This window comes from Egretta garzetta, unplaced genomic scaffold (genome assembly GCF_000687185.1).
Source record: "Egretta garzetta isolate BGI_Z169 unplaced genomic scaffold, ASM68718v1 scaffold56, whole genome shotgun sequence".
In the NCBI taxonomy this organism is placed as follows: domain Eukaryota; kingdom Metazoa; phylum Chordata; class Aves; order Pelecaniformes; family Ardeidae; genus Egretta; species Egretta garzetta.
Window position 1 is genome coordinate 11220835 of NW_009260182.1, and position 20002 is coordinate 11240836.

The 20002-nt window shown below is 39.1% G+C and overlaps 1 protein-coding gene across 1 annotated transcript in view; it reads right to left on the bottom strand.

Annotated features, from left to right (window-relative positions):
- The window catches only part of PLCE1 (phospholipase C epsilon 1), a 140266-nt gene that overhangs the window by 16558 nt on the left and 103706 nt on the right, over positions 1-20002 (bottom strand). The window contains exons 9-21 of the mRNA XM_035897382.1: positions 19635-19752; positions 19083-19242; positions 13651-13773; positions 13429-13565; positions 12235-12473; positions 11141-11202; positions 10845-11010; positions 8924-9031; positions 8376-8492; positions 8135-8293; positions 6879-7002; positions 3150-3274; positions 2326-2443 (exon numbers count right to left, since the gene is read on the bottom strand). Of these exons, the coding sequence (XP_035753275.1) occupies positions 2326-2443; positions 3150-3274; positions 6879-7002; positions 8135-8293; positions 8376-8492; positions 8924-9031; positions 10845-11010; positions 11141-11202; positions 12235-12473; positions 13429-13565; positions 13651-13773; positions 19083-19242; positions 19635-19752 (1756 nt within the window). The remainder of the gene's footprint in view (positions 1-2325; positions 2444-3149; positions 3275-6878; positions 7003-8134; positions 8294-8375; positions 8493-8923; positions 9032-10844; positions 11011-11140; positions 11203-12234; positions 12474-13428; positions 13566-13650; positions 13774-19082; positions 19243-19634; positions 19753-20002) is intronic.

Here is a 20002-nt window from a genome sequence, read left to right on the forward strand (position 1 = left end):
TTCCCTACAGCCTCTGCATGCTATATCCTCTGAGTTACAGGATTTAGTGCCTGTCTCCCATGTTAGATATAACCACACTGCTTTACTGCTTTGAAGATTTTTAATCCAGAGGATGGCAAGCTTCCCTGCCCTTCTTACTCTAATCATGCTAAAGTAACAGGTTAAACTGTAATTGTCCACTTCTCACCATGTGTTCCAGACCAACACTCAGTTGGTCTGTGGGTTTGCAGGCCTCGAAAAAGAATTTGGTACTTTTTTATGTAGGCTGCCCTTTTTTATGTTCACTTTAATTTCTTGAAAAGTGATACCATAGGGGCAGATGGTCTGATACAATGGAGATGGTGACCAAATTTCATGCTGGTTAGCTCAGGTGACTCCCTGCTCTCTGCACTTGATTGTGCAGATCCTGTTTGTATGTAGTCAATTTTCTCTACTCATTGTAAGGATCCTCAGCACCAAGGCAAGGAGCCATGTGCCAGTGGGTTACAGCATTACTGCGCTCAAGTATGCTTCACTGCCCTCACCTTGGGTGACCCAAAGGAAAAGACATTCACCCTCTTAGATAGCAGTATGATGATATCCAACAGACTGAAATTGAAGTTAAGCAAGGACTGCAGGGGTCAAAAACCACTGAAACAACAAGAGCTGTGGTGGGTTCCTCGTTAGCAGAGATTTTATAAACAAGGAATGTTATTTTCTCCACATGATAAATTCTGGTTTGACCAGGGAACACTTAGGGAAGTCTGTGTTACTCAGGAGGCTCAGATACGTGAACATAATGGTCCTTTTTCAGAGTCACAGATCTCTTGCATTTTCTGAGCTGGTTAGGAATGCGGTCAGTAGAGCTACATAGTCATGGATGTACCAGCCTTGGTCTCATTATTAATGGACAACGTTGGAGTATGGCAGTGCACCGTGTCTGTGCCCTCCAGCTGAGCAGAGGAACCCAGCCAGTAGCACGGTGGGCATGGAAGTCTCCCTGTCTTGCAGAGAAGGCAGTATTTGTCTCAAAGGAGACAAAGTTTGTTGGAAAACTAATTTCTACAGCTTCATGTGTTCATCTGTGAAAGGAACTCATTTTCTTAATTGTTTTATTCATGTCCCCTTTAAAGCAAGAGAAAGAAATCCCGTAAGGAACGCAGGTACTTCTTTTGTAACTGAAATTACATTAAAAAACTGAAATATTTTAAAGTTTTCTTACAACATCAGAACATCTTTGTGTGTCAAAATGCTTGGAACAATTTAAACTATCTCTCTTTAATCTTGAATATCATTCTTTAAAAGAAAATATTTTATTTGAAAGATATCTCACTGCAGATTTCATTAAAAAGAGGATCAGATTCGCATTTTTAGAAGTTGTTATTTTTACAAGTGACACCTACAGTTCTTAAAGTTATAGAGGATTAAAAAAGAATGTGTCTCAATTTTTCAGCATGTTTATCTTGCCTATTTGACACTATTTTATGTTTGGTTAGCTTCTCTAATCTGATTATAGTTCTATTTGTATAAGATCATGATTTGGCAGAATTGCTAACTTTTCCACAGAGCACCATTCCATTAAAAAGCAGATTTTTCATTCAAAACATTAAGCACATCAATAAACAATAAATTCTCAATTTAAAAGTATTTATGTACACAGTATGAGCCAAAACATACTCAACCTCATGTTTCAGTACTGAACAAGTAACTATCAGTGAGTTCTCAGTTACTCCCTCTTCTTTTCCTCTGCAAACATTATTCTTCCTACTGTACAAAAGGCGACTCTCCTATTCCCTTAACCCCTTCCATGAAGAGTGTGTGTGAGTGGGCCATCAGCTGCCCTCACCCACCCCAGGAAGAGGCCGATTTACCCCCCCAAACGCCTCCTCCCCTACCCACTGAGGAAAGAACAGAAGGTGCAGCTGTAGGCCAAGGTGTAACCCGCTAAACTGAGGTCACTTACAGAAACGTGACAAGCTCTTCCTGCAGGGTTTGAAGAATATTTTCCTTCCTAACTCAGTACGTCCTTACATGGAAACTTGGAGCTCTTAAGATAAAGCTTTCTGTCGTCTGTCATTTGGCAATGAAGCCGTTGTCCAAGTTGTGAAGACTGGCAAATTTCACTTTTGTAAACATTTTAATATGACAAACAATACGTCTTCATATAATTTATGTATCCTACTTCTCAGCCAAGAGCTATTATTACGCAGACTACCAAATAATCAAGAAAAAAAGCTCCTTGACTACTTCAGTTTGAAAATGCTTGTACTAACTAATTCAAAACATAAACATAACATCTCCAAGAATTAGAAAGGCTAAAGCAATAAAACAGGGCCATGTACTTACCAGGGAACTTTACGGCCTGACAGTAAATGACAAGATCTGATAGCTCTGGGGCTATCTGTCTGCTTTCCTTCTTATTTTGCAGAAGATAGAATTCTTCACCCAGCTCCATATCGTACACCTAAGTGACAATTCCAGGAACATATAATAATAAGATTACTGAATGTGAAAGTACTCTAGCATATCTTACGTCCTTAAAATTCCTTATCTCATTCTTTCTATATGGTTTGCAGTCTTCACCTAACAGACCTCTGTGTACAGGTTTATGCATCAATACCTGTCACTGTTACTGGAATAGTGTGCAAAGGCCTTCATCAGAGCCAGTTCTACAAACATTTAGACAAAAGCCATCTGTATTCAGGAGGGACTACAATTTACTCAAAAGCAATGCAGCAGTTCAGTTGTCGATTTAATAAAAGGTAATGTGGCTATCTGATATCACAGTGTGATATGTTGGAGTTATTTATATATACATGAAAGATGCTGAAGATTCAGACAAAATATTGAGGTTAATGGAAATCAGATATCTAAATAAACTTCTGGATTTAGTTTCAATGAAGCCTTTCATGAAGAGCAATGGCAGTTAAAATTTTCAGCCAAACAGCCTGTATATCCAACAACCTCTGAAGACTTTTCTTGAACAGTATGTTGAGCATTTGTTCTATTTCATCTGTTTTCTCTGGTGTGTTTCCATGCTTTCTGCTATTTGTCTTCATTAAAACGCATTTGCCATCTGATGTCTCGGTTACCTAAACTGCTGAAATCCTTTTGAAGCTGGTTATGTATCAAAGCGTGGCTGAGAAGAAAGGGCGAAAAAGCAGAACTACCTTTCCTTTATTATTGTAAGTAGCACAATCAGCCTTCTTTATTCGTTTAGCAGTCTCTTCATTATATTCAAACTGCAGTTTATCACTTGATAATTTATTCTCAGGTCGGTCTTCAAGAATGTTATCTAAAAATTAATGGGATTTTAATAAACATAAAGCCAAACAATTTCAATTGGAAATTTAATTTGAATTAACAATATTTGTGGACAATGCTGTGAATCTTATCTGAATAACTAGATACCAAAATGATGCATCTACTGGTCAAAGCATTCTCTTGTAGTAGTAACTTTCTACTTTAAAAATTTAATGCTCGGCTTCGGTTAATATGCTGCACTTCTTTAAAAGCCCATCCTTTTGTGCTCAGAAGATGCTTAAAACAAAATCATCCCATGAATTAAGCTTGCCATCTGAAAACAACTGATATTCCTGAGCAACAAAGAATTGCTCAAGTCCAAACACAATTAACCAAACGAAACATGTTCACATCTTTGTACAGCAAGTTTTGGCTTCCCTCTCCTTACATTCACCATGAACACATATTTTTTACATCTATAGAAATTCCTCTTCAAAGCTACATATTTATCAGAGAATAATTCACCTACTAATTTGGTCGTTCTGGACCAAAATATTGTAACTGTCACAAAAGGAATGGTTTTATTTCATTCCTGATATTCTTGATGCTTTGACCATATTCTTTTTATGCATAACCAGTGTCACACATGCAGACTTCTAACAGTTCCTGACCAGTTAACAATCCCATATAAAAATATCTGATTGCATTTTTAATATGAAGTAGAAACCATATATTCACACTGTCACATTTAACAGGCTGGAGATGCAGTGCTGATTTCATGCAGTTAAAATGCTCAAGCAAATGGCTTTTACCTTCCTGGCTGTTAGGAGCAGGAGAAGCATTAAGGACATCAGCTACAGGGAAACGGAGTCAGAGAGGGAATAAGAGTAAAGGAAATTAAGATTTACAGCCAGAGAAATGAAAATTAAGTGTCAGTTGTAAAACTATTGGCCTTACACAAACGTAATGTATCAGTAAGGAAAATAAAACTGGAAATCTTTAGAAAGTTTACAGACAATGATTTAGATTAGTTTTGCCAAAATATTAATGTAATTAAAGATCCCAAAGACTAATAATTGTAATAAAGCAGTAAACCATGCCGCAGATTCCTTCATATACTGGAAGGTGTGACTGTTTCTTGCTACCTTCAGATTTGTCAAACCGAGAACATTGCTCAAACATCACTTACTGCAGTTAGCTTGCAATATTTTCCTGGCAAGTGCGTTGACAAAGGTCTAAGTTTTTCACAGCAATTTACATCTACGCTATCTCCACCCTGGCCCACACAAGGAGTATTCTCAAGTAGACAGGCCAACTTTCTAGCAAAATGCAACTGAAGGCAGCAGCAGCACCGAAGTCATAAATTTTCCTATTAGCATAAATAATACTACTAGCCCACAAGCAGTGTCAGGTCCTTAATTTTGTGACTATTTTTTAAATCATTAACACAGAAGCAAGTAATGTAAGTAAGAGACCACTGGAAAGAGATCCTGTGCCTCAGGGCATGCTTGAGCCTTACATCTTCTCTGAACATGGTACCTGGAACTTAGACAGGTACCCATTAGACTTAGAGGTTCAATGAGTGAAGTACTTTACCTAGGAGAACATGCCCAACTGCGTCAGACCAACGGTCCATCTAGGTCAGCATTCTCTTTCTGACAGTGGCAACAGGAGATGCTGTTTAAAGAGAGCACCCAGCCACTAGTCATGGTCCACTTCCCTTGCACCAGCCCAACACCCACACTTGCTGAATATTAGGGATGTTGGACCATACATTTCTACCTATAACATTTCCTAATAAACCTGTACATTAATTTATCCAATACTTTTTTCAATCTGATGATACCGTTTGCCTCCGCAGTTTCCCGTAACAGCAATTTCCAGAAGTTTACTACCAGCTACACAAATAAATACTGTATTTTGCCTATTTTAGACTGATCTTCCCCTTGTTTTACTGAGCACCTCCTAGATCTAATGAGTAACAGTAACTCCTCCTATCCACCGCTTCATGATTTAGTAAACCTGCTTCAAAGCCACCCCTCAGTTCTCTTCTCTACCAGCTGGAGAATTCCAGCCTTTTCAGACTTGTGCAAGGCCACCGCCACGCTCCCTTCACTTTTTTGAATGCCCTTCTCTCTAATTTCCTTAATTCCACCATATCCTTCAAGATCTGGAGGCAAGAACTGGACACAGAACTCAAGTTGCGGCACATTAAGGTTTTAAACAGAAGCAAAAAGATGTTTTGTTTTCAGTACTGTTCCTCATGATCGCCATCTTTTGGCTGTCACTGCACACCAAGCTGAGGATTTTGGAGAACTTTCAATAATTCCATGATCTCTCAAATCAAATTCTTACTGCCACTGTTGAGCTTAGAATCATAAGCAAGGTTTAAGTTTTTTCCCCTAAATGTGTAACTTTATCTACATTGAAGCGCATCTGTAACTTTTTTGTTCCTTTGGTCAGTTTTGTGACCCATTTTATGGAGTTTAATAATGATGCAGCATTTAACTACCCAAAGAGCTTGGTATCGCTTGTACCATCACTGCTGCCTCACTGGGTAAGTGCACTGTGATCTACTGTGAGATATTCTCTGCCAATTACCAATGAAAAATAATGAGTAACACACGTAGATGCATCCAGCTTGTTCAATCCAGCATGGGGGTTTTGACAAATGTCCTTTGATAAAACTTGAGGGGACTAAATGTTTCTGACTCCAGCTGTTTGCTCTACCAGAATCTACCAGCCCCGCAGCAAGAGAAGCAAGACAAGATGCATGACTTCAGCTCAGCCATCTCAGTCTGGCACATTCTGTCCTTCATCTGTAGTTAAATCAAACATGTCTGACTGAACTGGAGAGCTAAGGAAGTAGTGGAAGTTACTAACTGTAGTATTTTTTATCTGGCATGCCAATCATTATATCCAATCTATAAACTGCCCCTAAAGGTGGATTTGTGCTAAACTGCCAGTTCCTGCAGGCTAGGACAGCTGAAGCCTAGACAGCACATGAACTTACAAGGCAAGTCAGTAAGGCATGCCTTGCCATTTTTTCACTGAGCAGCTAAAGCTTTAATAAAGCCATCTTTACTGGACAAGCCAGGGACTCAGTGGCTTCTCCACCTTTATGCCTGAAGTGAACAGCTGATGCTGGAAGTGTAACTAAAATAGGTACTTCAGGGGTCTCTGGGATGAGACAGTAACCAAGGAGGACTTTGGAGAATCCACATCTTAGGTCAATTTAATGGCGGTCATGCAGATGCAAGGGCTAAGCCTGTTGTGAACCTTGAGCTTTCAGGTGTCTAAACTCCTTCGGAAAGACCATACAGGTGAATGTAGACAGAGTACACTATGAAAACAATAATTTTTGCATAATATAAATAATATAAAATATAATTTATAAACAGTACAATTTAGCATACACTGCACAGTTACAACATCTAATAATTGGAGTTAAAGTCACACTCAAGTCCTCTACACAGTCAAATTATTTTCACAGCATTATAGACTACTGCACCAAAGTGCCACCGAGGACATTTAGTACGTCTTCCCCTCACGAGGTAAGATCAATCTATCTACATCATTCCTGACCTAGAATATTCATATGCCTTATTGCTACAGTTCTAACAACAGCACTGTAATAAATAAGTATATATTGTTACCATCAGACAGCGATTCATAGTCGTAGTCATATTCATCCTCTTCATCTTCTTCCTCTTCATTGGCAGGTGCGGGGTTGCTAGCGCCATTGCTAGCCTGTGCCTGCATATGCGCCAGCTGGTGAGCCTACAGCAACAGATCCACTTGTTACATTATTGGTAAGTATTTTGAAAAAGCAAAAGAGTTTTCACCACTGTTTGCATCTTATTTTATTTATATGAAAGCACTGATTATATATAATGAGAAATAAGTAAGGTTGTTAAGATCAAACTAAAATACCATTTTAAGGGTCTAACTATAAAGAAAACTTGCATTGGTAGAAAAAACACCCAGTAAGATATGAAACCTGATTAATTATGGGAGAATGTCCACTTGGCACATTATTCAGAGCGAGACTGCCTTTTTGCAGCCTGAGGTATGCTGTTTTGAAAGCTTTTTTAAAAGATGGAGAATGTCCATATACTCCAGTAAGATATGAAACCTGATTAATTATGGGAAAATGTCCACTTGGCACATTATTCAGAGCGAGTGCCTTTTTGCAGCCTGAGGTATGCTGTTTTGGAAGCTTTTTTAAAAGATGGAGAATGTCCATATACTGGTACAGTCAGTGTGATTTACTTATTCTGGTACAAGAATTCAATTCTAATTCAATTGTGTTTGCATTTTGGGTAAAAGCAATTAGTTTTCAAGGATCCAGTCTAATAGCTGACTAGCCACATACGTTGTTAAATTGAGGCTACCTGAGATGCAGCCCTAATTTTCAGAAACCAGAAAAATTCTCCTAAGTATAAGCACTACCTGAATAGCAGAGTCCCCCAAAAAGGGAGTAAGAAAGAGAGTATTTGCCTGGCTTGAATATGAAAAAAGAAACAAAGCAGAATTCTACTAAAAATTACTATATACTGTATATATACCCGCGTACTCAATGCATATCACTATTTCTCAACAAACATGAATAGCAAATGTCATAGCCCCAGAGTGAAACTTCATTTATACTTATCACATAGGGCATGTGGTGCTAATCATATTATGAAGTATTATGAATCTAAAATACACTAAAATTTTGTTACGCTGTATCTATACTTTACTACATGGTCTACTTATTTGAAAGTGTTGCAATCCACTGTGAGTCTTCCAAGCATGAATATGCATTAGATTATTCTGCTGTAGATATTGGAATGGCAAAAACTTCAAATACAAATGAATTATTTCTAACAGAAGTTAGGTCTCACTGCTTCTTATTAAGGAAGGACTTTACCTTTTGTTTCAATATATCCACTGGTGTTTGATGGGCTTTCAGCTTCTTGTTTTTAAGCAGGATTTTTCTTTTCAGTTGTCCGGGTGAAGGAAGCATGGGATCATCAGAAAAGTCACTCTCAAATAAAAACTTGGTTACCAGCTTATCTCCAAATACATTCTGAAATATCGAGAACATGTAATGTGTTATGGAAAATCCCAAGGCATATGCTTAGAATAACTTACCACAATTTATGGCCTACCTTGAAAATTTCAGCCATCTTACGTTGCTGAGGCAATGAACAGTGGTTTTCTATTGATATGATAATTGGCATGTCGGAGGTGATAAATGCATTGCGATCAATAGCTTCAACTACCTCCTGTGAGAAAGACAGGTCATTGAAAGAACATGTGATTATTTTGCAGCATTCAGTTAAATCCCTGTTAGTTGAAAGGGGAGAAGGGAAGGCATCTGTTTTCCCCTCTAAGAAGAAAGAATCCACAATTTGCTTTCAAAACAAGCTCCTACAGATCAACCTAGCATCTTGTCACAACAGAACTGGTAACAGCTACTTATGTTAGTCAAGTTCACAATAAAAAGACAGAAAATTACAGTACATATGCTACAAAAACTGATTTGAAAAGTATAATGCTTACAATTGAGTTCATGTCTGACACAGTCCATAGCTCATATTCTACTAGGATTTAGCCCATTAGGATTTGTACTTTCCTAGTAGGTAAATTTTTTTCTTGAGAAAAAGTTACTGATTTTCTTCTCATTTTTTGTTTCTATGTGCAATTACCAGCATACCTTAAAAGAGATCTTGGTAGTAAGAGTGTGCCCATGATAAATGATAGGCATCCCATCATCGCCATCCCAGCAGTCTAATTCTACACTTCTGCAGCCTTGTAAAAGAACCTACAATGCAATTGAACAGTGTAAGCACGTATAAGCCACGGTCTCGTGCCATCAAAGCAGAAAACAGACACTGCAGAGCTAAGTGAAAGCCCAGTGAATTAGCAAAAGTGCTGGAAAGAGCAATCTCTGCAGAGTAAACATAGCCCACAGAAGCTACAGTCCCCAGTGAGCTGCATTCCCTAGGTTGAGAAAGAGTGGGAGAATTAAGAAAGCATTTCTGTTCTTAGGAGAAGTACCATAAAGCCTTGATATTCATGCTGTCTTACAGGACATATGGCATCTGTGTGCAGAAAAGTGGTTCTTAATGTATAGCTTAATGTTCTGAGGGAGAGAAACATTTCCGTATTTCTACCTGCAAAAGCAGCTATAAAGCAACATGGCCATTTATTCCAGGTTGCTACCATGACAGCTTATGGGCATGGTATCTGCAGTTAGTTTGCTCTTTCTTTTTGTTATTGTTGTTAGTTTTTTAAGCAGAAGAAGGTCTGAAAATAACATATTATAAGCAACTTCCACGAGGATAGTTAGAATGGAGATGCGCCAGGCCATCTTATTTAATAATATTAGGCTAATTTACAGCTATTCATCCATCCATCCATTTTTTATTTATTCATTTATTTATTTTAGAAAGCCCAACTTGCTGGAAAACCACTGAAGAAAGCAAAGTGGAAGGATGGAGGGAAAGATAAGCTAAGCCATCTGTTGGCAGCCCAGCTTATTATTGCTATCGACATTTAGCATGCCTATCATTGAAAGAGTTATCTGTATTACAATGAAGTATTTTATGAAAACAAAGACCTTGACAATCAAAACCATTTCCAGCAAAAACATTCATAAACAAAAAAAAAAAAAATTACTTTTCCTGTTCAAAACCTCAATAATTAGATTTCAGGCAGTTGTGTCCGTAGCTGGCACACCACCACTTCTGTGAGAGCCAGGCACAGCGAGCAGAACCAAGTGCCCCTTCTCTTCTGGGGACAGCTGCTTGCGGGGCAGGAAGAAGCTCTTCTGCATCACGCAGATTTTGGAGCCAGCTGAGCTCTATCTCACTTCCCATCTATTACCAACACAACACTCCCATCGCTCTACGCAGTGCTACTACAGAAACCCCCTCTGCAATTGCACTGTTCAATGCAATCATGCTATTTGAGCTTTCCTAACACAGCCTCACCCCTAACTCCGGGCAAAGCAGCACATGGGATGCCAGATGAGCCCTTCTCAGCGTTGAGTCATTAACTTTAAGAGTAATGAAACCACTACTCACAGGAAGTTTGATGCTTTCTCTAGGATTTGGTAAATATACAGACACACAAATAAATATATACAAACAATCGCAGAACCAAAAGCCCTGGGGAGAAACCGTTCCTTTCCTGTTCACCACCAGTCAGGCATAAAGTCTAAAAAACTGTAGAATATTCCTAGAAGTAATGTTTTTAGAAGTTATAGTTCCATTTTAAATCTGTCTTTGTGGTGCAATGTACAGTATTTGAGTAGTGTTTTTGACATCTGAATGAACTAAAATATTAGATCAGTCTTTCCTGTGGGAAAGTCTAATTTTAGTAGGTTGGGTCAGACCAACTGGTGTCTAAATGCTATGAATCTCAAACTAAACCCATTTTTTTGCCTTAGAAAAGGCATTTGAGCACAACTGTGCTTACAGGCAGCTTTCCCACACATCATGTTTTCCAACGTTTTTGCAAGCAGGGGTTTAGGACATTCAGATTTTCAAAGCAAAAAGGTCATGTTTCTGTGACTTGCCAGTTAAACAAACAAGTTCATGTTGAAAACTACACAGCGATCCAATCCCGCATACCTGGCTGTAGAGCTCTACTGAGGACTCCCCTTTAAGCTGATGGCCGGTAAGGTAAGTATTGTGGGAAGATTCTATGTAGTAATAGGACAGCGGAAAGTGCAAGTCCTCAGCATTCTCTTGTGACTCATCATTTTTGGAGGCAAAGTTGTCTTTATCCATCAAAAACCTAGAAGCGAGAAGATGTGAGGAAATTTTCTGCTGTGCTGAGTATTTTGTGACTGTCATACAAACACCAATACACTGGTGTCATCTTTGTACACACACACACACACAAAAATTAATACATAAATAATTACCTTGCAAATCCTTCAAAAGAGAGCAGCCCCTGCTGGCACATATTCACACTGGGTTCAAATTTCTATAAAGAGGAAGAAATTTAAGAGGTGTATGGTAACAATTCTTAGAAATACATCTTTTTCTTGTTTTCATAGTGTAGTCTGCTCACTGAATTAACCAGTTAGTATCTAAAACCAGTCTTTTTGTAGATAAAGTAATTAGGTGCCTGCAGTATGCTCACGCTTGTTTTACAAATCACTGAACAAGCATACTAAACTCATAATTGCAAATCATAGAATCATTCAGGTTGGAAAGGATGTTGGGAAGTCATCTAATCCAACCTCCTGTTCAAAGCAGAGTCAGCACTTAAGCTGAAATTAAAAAGGATCTATAACCAGGCATCCTTCTCCTATCTATCGTGTTTAAACACAACACACAACCGTCTCGAATTAGAGAGACTTGTGGTATGCCAATCTGATGTTTCTTTAGAATTTCTGTCTTTTCAACTTTGTGATTTTATATTACATGTTGAGAGTTGAAACATACAGGTTTAAGCCTTTGTTAACTGCTAAGTGGGGGCCTAATTTTGGAGTATATTAATTAGGCATGTTTGGAAGAATTCAAAATTTTCAACATACTTTCTAATGACTTCAGCCATTGTACATAAAGGAATAAAATGCCCATGTTTGCTCTGGAAACTTTTTAATAATAAAATAAAAATATGTGGAAATGGTGGGGTTTTTAAGTTCTAAATTAGTGTTAAGCTCTATCAAAGGTTGTCACAAACAAGGAGAAAAAAATGCACTGTCATGAATACATTTCCCAAGTGGTGACATCCCTTTCTGGATAAAGCAAGCATAGCAAATAAAACTATTCATTTGCATGATTTTTTTTCTTTTTATGGACATATTTATGGACATCCACACAACTTATATCCCAGAATAAAGATATAATTAAATTTGAAATTCAGGTAAACTGTCATGACAACATCAGTGTGCAAGGAGATACCCACACAGATACGTTATTCTGATTATGAGGTGGACAATGCAAGTTGGGAAAACAGAAGTAACAAGAGCTCAGGTAAAAAGAATTGCAAGATGTTTGTTTTACAGACCTGGATAATACTGAGGATTTCGTCGTAGGTGCAGTGTTCTCCTTGGCAATTCACTAGGAAGTCGTTTAGCTGCTGGATTCCCACTCCAAATATTCCCAGCGATGTGCTTTCAACTCCAGTACCATTGGTTACGATACTGGCAGCAGCAATAGCATCAGATATTTGCCTCTGGTTGTCTGATAGTTGCTGCCTGCTCTTAATGAACAAACCAAGGTCTGAAACATTCCTAGTCAACAAATCTTAAAAGAAAAAAAAGGAAATATAAATATAAGCTATATGATTATGTATATTATATATACTGTATAGAAAATAATATAATATATAATACACATCAATAGCTGACTGAATATTTTAGCACTGACATAGTAAATTAGAACCAAATCATCTTATTTCTATGCACTAATAGAAGAAAGAGTATGAAGCATGTATGAAAACAGTGGGAGCAGACTGTAAGTGTTTAATTACTACAAACAAAATCCTGGAACCTTTCACATGGATTCACACCCTCTCACACACCATCACCCAGGACCCTGCTGCTTCCTCTCACCACCACGTACAGCCTCAAAGCCTTTCCTTCGCTGTGTACAACCCCGTACCCTTCCTGTGTGATCACCGTTTATCTTCTTCCAGTCCCACATGCCCATGGTACTGTGCCCTCCCCACAGGCTGCTTGGCAGAAAGGCTGTTTTCTTTAAATGTGGACAAAGCTCCAGACTTAAATTATGGTAACTGGGGAACGTCAAGGGGGACAGAGGTTTCCTTCCCCCTTGTCCCACATAAAGCAGATCTACTAGGAATCCAGATAGGCAAAAAACCAACCTAATGAGACACAGGCCACAGCCTCCTCATTTCTCCTCCCTACATTTGCTCAGTGTTTTAGCCCTTCCAGAGCTCCTGCAATCAGATACAGATCCCTCTGTTGGGCCCAGTGGCTCAGCAACAAGTTTTATGCCTCTGCTCTACAGATTACAAATATATCTGGCTAATGTAAAGGAGGAATACTTTTCCTCCTGTTCATTTCTGAACAAAGAACCTGCCTTACCCCCTGCTAACTAGGTCTTAGTGGAGGTACAGCAGCAATCCTCTACTTATAATTGATGGCTCTTTATGAGACTGACTGAGACTCCTGTTCTTAAGGCCAATAACAGAAGCTGTCCAGCAGTCTAACAGCTGTATTTTCCTCTTTTAACAAACCTAAATCAGGCTGGAATCCAGTGCTATTTTCATCAATTTTCAAATTAGTGTAAAGTGGAGCAGGCTCTAAACCAGACCGATTGCAAGGCACAGCATAGACGTCGAAAAGGTCTTTCAGATCCTTGCGGCTACGGACACTGCAAAAAGAGTTGAAAAATTCAATTTTTGCTCTTTTATAAAGTGGGATGAATGAGATCAGTACAGAATAAAAGCATATTTTACCTGAAAGATTTGAAGAGCTCTACAAATTCCACAAAAGTCATGTTACTATCAGACACCATGAAGCTCTGAAACCCCTTCATTCCTCCTTTAACGCGGCCATGCCAGCTACTGCTGCTCCATGTGCTAAATCAGAAAGAAACTGCTGTAGTTTGGTTACGTTAAATTTCTACTTACTGAAATATTACTCATTATTGCATTAACACTTTATTTGTGCTCTCCTCAATGCATTTATTACCAATTTCTGGAAGAAGCAAGTAAAACAGTATCTTATATGATGCATAATGACAGCTTGTACCTTCTCATTTTATAGCAGCTATTCTTTTCCCTCAAGACAACTCAAGACTTTGCCAGAATTGATAATGTATATGCATGCTATTTAAAACTCTTCCATGTGCAAAAGCATTCTCATTTTCCCTTTAAAGAAAACAATGCCAGTATTCTTGTAGCGCAGGCCATTTATGTTTATGCTAAGGGAAAAATAAAATGGATGTAGAATTCCTTAAAGCTCTGCAACGTCAAAATAAAATAGTAATATTCTGACTGGATATGCAAGAAAAACAAATATTTTCCTTACGCAGCTGGGGTTTCTTGTACCTGGGAGCATTAAAGGTGCAGATTTTAAGACGCATAACCCTTCCCCTTTCCTGACACTCAACCCTCATTGTTTCCCAGCTCATGGGTTTCCTGGTTACTTTCCAAGAACAGTCGGGATTATCACCAGACACCTCAAAGACAGGTCAAGCTACAGTCCTCCTCTTCTCTTGGGCTTGGACAGCAGCCTCTGGGGACCAGTTCCTTCTAGAAATGAGGTTCTAATGATTTCCTCCTTTCAGCTTTGTGGGCTGAAGGAAAGAAAACTGGAACTTCTTGAGAGCAAAGGCAGAGAATGATCACAGAAACAACACTGTTTGGTGCTAATTATTTTAGTTGACTTGAGTAATACCAAGCCCAGCCAACTTCTTCATAACTGCAATTGTTAACCTAAGTTGTGCAGCTGAACAAAATTTTTGAAGCAGAACCAGTACATTTCCAAAAGCCACGTCCCAAAATCTTTAGACTATTACAGGATTTACACTAGTAAGCGTAGTTAGGCCCCGACTTGAACTACCCCTTGAGCAGTATGAGCAAGTCCTTAGTGAATTTCAGGTACTAATTTGCAATGATGGGCCGAGCTCTTGAGCCCCTTCCTGGGCCTAAACATCAATGAACACACACTGCAGGACTGGGATCTGACAGCACCAGCATCCTGAAAAGGGAGCGATCTAAGCAGGCAGCACAAATATCAATAAATTTTCTAGTTTTAACCATAGGTAAGTCCAGAGGTTACAGTAATTGTTTCAAAGTATCACACTTGGTTATTGTGTGTCAGACTTCATTGCTCTGTGATGTTCAAATCTACAAATCCCTTAGTTTATGAATTCTGCCATCAGGTTCAGTACAAATAGTTCCAACAGCTGTGATGGAAAAACAGGACCAGCTTGTTGTCCAGTGTTCGTAAAGACATTTGCAGTCACCTGCTGCAAGCTGCTGACTTTTTACATAAATATGATCAAATTCCTCAATTGACTCCTGGCCTGGGATGGATGCATGCAACTGAAAACAGAATGTGATTTCAAAGTACTAAAAAATACCATCTACTTTAGTTGATAACGTACAGTTTGTTTGACATCACTATGGCAAGTACTGGCATACTGCATATAACTTTTTGGCTAAAATAATTCCTAACATTTTTATCAGACAAGAAAAATAAACCATGATGAGGAAAGTCTCTTGACTCCAGAAAACAGACTGGAACTGCAGAGTACCAAATGGAAGACCAGCAGCAGATGATACTGCTCAGCATTTCACCAGATCTGATCACTAGAGTGTATCTTCCACAGTTGTACCATGGGTAATAAATACAGGCTGTTGAAAAAAAGCCAAAACCCCCAAGAAAATCCCACTGCCACCAACAACCAAACCTGTAACTACTAGCAGTCTGGATTATACCTGTATACAGCTAATGAGAGAAGCAGTTTACTCTCTCTTTGCAAAAAAGCCCCCATCTCTAATTTTCCATATCCTATTATCTGTTTCCCAGTGGCGTTTACCACCCTTTCCCCTCCTTCCTCCACCTTAAAGATTTCCAAAGAACGTGGGAATTTGCTGGATGCACATCTGCTTTGAAAGAATGACAGAGGACAGCTGCAGGCTACCTGTGTTTGGAAATTATCTGGACATCTGGATTGTACAAGGATTTATTCTCAGTGCAAACTATTTGTAAGGAGATCAGGAATATTAAGGTTGTGAGTTATATATGTAAAAATACCATTTTTCATTGCCCACCTATAAGAATTACTATTATTTAAAATGTACAGTGAAGATAGCCAGGTCCTCCTGTTTTTAAACTGCTATCATTATATTTGGATGTTTTTTTCACTTTAAGAAATTTTATTTTATTTAGCACTTCTTACTTGGTGGAGATGATCTAATTTACTGGTCAGGTAAAGTTAATGCACATATATGGCAAGAGAAAGAGAAGAACTAGAAATCTCTCTTGCTCTCCTCCTCCTAGCTGCTACGCTGCAGCTGACAAGCATTTGTCACCAGCCCAGTTTTCTGTGCTGCAATGGCTTCTGCGCAGCCCGGTGGGACCCTCTGCTCCCCGCTCTCCTAAGCTCTGGGTTCTGGGAGGGATCGTGCAGTCACCTAACGTGCACAATCAGTTCATGTCCAACACTGCCTCCAACTATGAAGCCTTGTCAGTGTTGGAGTCTAAATCCAGATGCTAATCCAAATTAATAAACTCTGTTGGCTCTAATCTGTGCAGAGCCATACAAATCCGTACAAGCACTCCCAGTGGATCCTGTATTTCCCAGGTTATTTCATTATCTAGGACATTCAAACCTTCTGTTACTTTGGAAAATGGATACTTCATCTTATCTTAATTTATGATGCTACTGACAAACTGGTTGGATATAACTAAGTATATAACTTGATTTTTACAAGACTGAAGAATTAACAGCAAAAATGGAGCAAAAATAAACCAAAGATGTCTGTGTTCAGCCTGCGTGGGTTCCCAAACTTACTTTGCTTCTGTATCACCATGGTTAAGGGCAATAGCTTCCAGGAAGAATATTGTGGTGCTCACAGCCTATCCACACCACAGCTTGTGGACGCCCCAGTCTGCTCCTCCATCAGTTATATCTATACTGCTAAAGGCATCCTGCCTGCCACTTTTTCTGAGCGGGGCAGAAAGACTCAATTTCACATTGCTCTGCACTGCCCAGGTTCAGGTCTGGCTTGGTCCCCCATGGTGCTTGCCTGTCTCTAAGCCAACATTTTCATTTTTGGTGTGTGTACGAGCTGAAACAAGCTGTGACATTTATTATTGCCTGACAGACTACCATTTATTTAATGTAACGCAAAGCAATAGCACATGCCATGACTGTGGGTGGACTGCCTGAAGGTACAGTCCTTGTTGGCAGTGTGCCCTGCAAGACAGTATATTGAAGATGGTTTGAGACAGAGTAAGCTCTCCATCCATACCATCTAATTACAGAACTCAGGAGTAAATATTCCCAGAACTGCACCTAAATTCCACCTTGAAGGCAACCAGCTGCTTTACTCTAAAAGAGATTCCAGGAGTGAATTAATACACATAAAAGGCGGACAATCACAGGACTTTGCAGCAAAGCAGAGCGCCACCTATTTGATAGCTTAGACTTACTGATCGCAATTGAGGCACTACAGATATTTATTTCTTTTAGCACATGTGAAGTGTCCACACACATGAAAACTGGCAAGCACAATTCAGACCTTCCAAGGGTCCAAAGGGTAAATACCAAGAATAAAACTCTCTCCAGTGCTCCAGGACTCTTAACAGCTCATGAAAACTCCATCAAGGTAGTGGATAAAACATGTAATTCTGTTCTGTGGAAGATTTCCTCAGGACAGCTGAAACAGCCATACAGCTGTATCCTGAGCAAATCCCAGCATGAAGGGTTGTATCAAGTTGGGGAGAGCTCTACCAAGCAAGGCATTGGAGTTTCCAGGCAACTTTGCCAGGGAAAACCTGTTACAGCTCGGGGGGGGAGGGTGGCCCACAGTGCTAAGCTGTGCAGCGATCGGTACAGAAACCCAGGACTGAGAGGATTTAAAGGAACATTAGCTGTCCTTCCCCCGGGAATGTGAGTTCTCTGTTGAGCCTTTTAATCTCATTTAGAGAACAACAATTATTTTGGCATAAAAGCAAGAAGCAAAACTGAGAAGCATTTTCCAGAGGTAGTAAAGCAGTATTTCTTCAGTTTAATGTAAAAGAAAGCTGTTCCAATCCTTAAAAAAAAAAAAAAAAAAGATAAATGTCTTACAGAGATAAATCCTGGTCAGGCATGTTCATCCCATGGTTGTGAATGACAGTGAAGAACAAAAAGCGAACATAGTTAGTCACAGAAAGCAATGTTAAAAGGAGAAGCAGCCAACCACAGATGTCCACAGGTGGCTCTACTACTGACATCTATTGCCAAACCCAACTGTTTTAAGCATAAAAAAAAATCCCGAAGAAATACACAACATAAACCATTACGCAAGACATGTCTCTTCAAAAATAATGTTCTACCAGGAGCAGTAATCTCTTCCATTGCTTACCACTGCTCTCCTGGAAAACCCGTGATTCAAACCCATAACCATACCTCACTATTCATTCTGTTAAAAGGCACTAGAAGGCCTCTGTTGAGATTGTCTTCTTGTCTGTTGTAAAGTACATCCACATCCCTGACACGTTCTCCTTGTTATATTGTTATTACTACAACTCCTCCTACCACCACCACCATTGTTAGCGTTAAGAGAATTAATATATCAGCGCACGACGTCACTGCACAACCACAGCACGACCTTTTGCACTGCCTAAGTGACACAAAAGTGTTCAAGGAGGAGAGGCCTGTAAGAGAAAGATTTCAAATCTGTTCCTCCAATTCCCTTGACAGAACTGCAATCATCACCAGGAATGTCAGCAAAACTTAATACTCCCCCAGGTAGAAATGACTTGTGCTGAGAAACCTCAGAACTTCAGTTCACATATCTATAGCGTTTCTATTGATTTTCATTATACAGAACATGTCTATAACTATGCTTTGGAGAAGATCTGGAGAAAGAGTTAAACTCCCTATTTGTGTAGTTTTGGAACAGCATTCCAATCTGCTTCTGTAACAGTCATAAACTGAAGCATGCTGCTCAGGGACTTGCTACAAAGCCATCCTCAGATTCATGGTATTTCAGCTTAAATGTCCTATATTGTTCTACAATGTGTTTTAGATGTCTATCAAAAGGCTAATAACATTTCTGGCATTGTTTTTGTCAGATTTTGTCAGTTTGGCATGAAAACCACATTTGATGATAATTAAATCACAGTAACTTTTTTTCTCTTTAAATCAAAGCATTGATTTTGTCCTTACCTAGACTGACTTTTGCTTGAAGACATCACAGGTGAGGAGACCGGTCTTGCTGGTGAAGATGTTGTAGCTCCTAAATTAGGAGATGCAGATGCTGTCAGAGAGTGAGCTCTTCTTGATGGCAGGTTGTTCGATGGAGAAGCATTAATAATAATGCTTTGATCTATGGAGAAAACAAAAGTTTGCAGCACAATTACAACATCTGGCCCAATAAAAATGCTTTTGTCCAAGAGACCTATATCATGATTCATTAACACGTAGTAAGACACTAAAGGCATTCTAGATCTGTCCCAAGACAGTCAAAAAGACACATTCTGAACAACACTTAGATACCCATTTCATCTGAATGGAAAGGAAGTGCTACTGAAACCAAATGAAAGAACAATCATGAACAACTACAGAAATTAATTTAGAAGCTTATATAGCATTTGGAGTTTCATCTGCAAAAGTAGTTTTATATCATAAATGTATTTTTAACACCATAAAAAATGTCTGTATAAAAAGACTGTGAGCAAAACCCTGAGGGACTTTTAAGTACTGAAGCTATATATCTACCTGGTTCTTCTTGCTCATCAATGTCTTGAGGATCCGAACCACTTCTATTACGATATTCCTTACAGCTTTTTGCCTTACGAGTTGCCATTTCATCATCAGTGGCCTCTCCACTTTCACCCTAGAAAAAATGAGCACCATAATAAACATCCCCAAAACACTACTTTTCCCACTCTTTATCAGTGCAATCTGTAACAACCCGTGAGATAGATCAGCTATTCCTTATGAAACAGACTCCTGTAAGGCCAATACCTGTAGGAACGAGAAAACTGAAATGGGATACATAGTGAAGTGTGGGACCATTAGGTGTTACCTCAGTTTGACATCACACAGAAGACAACAATGATTGCACCTCTTTAAAGTGGTGCAGC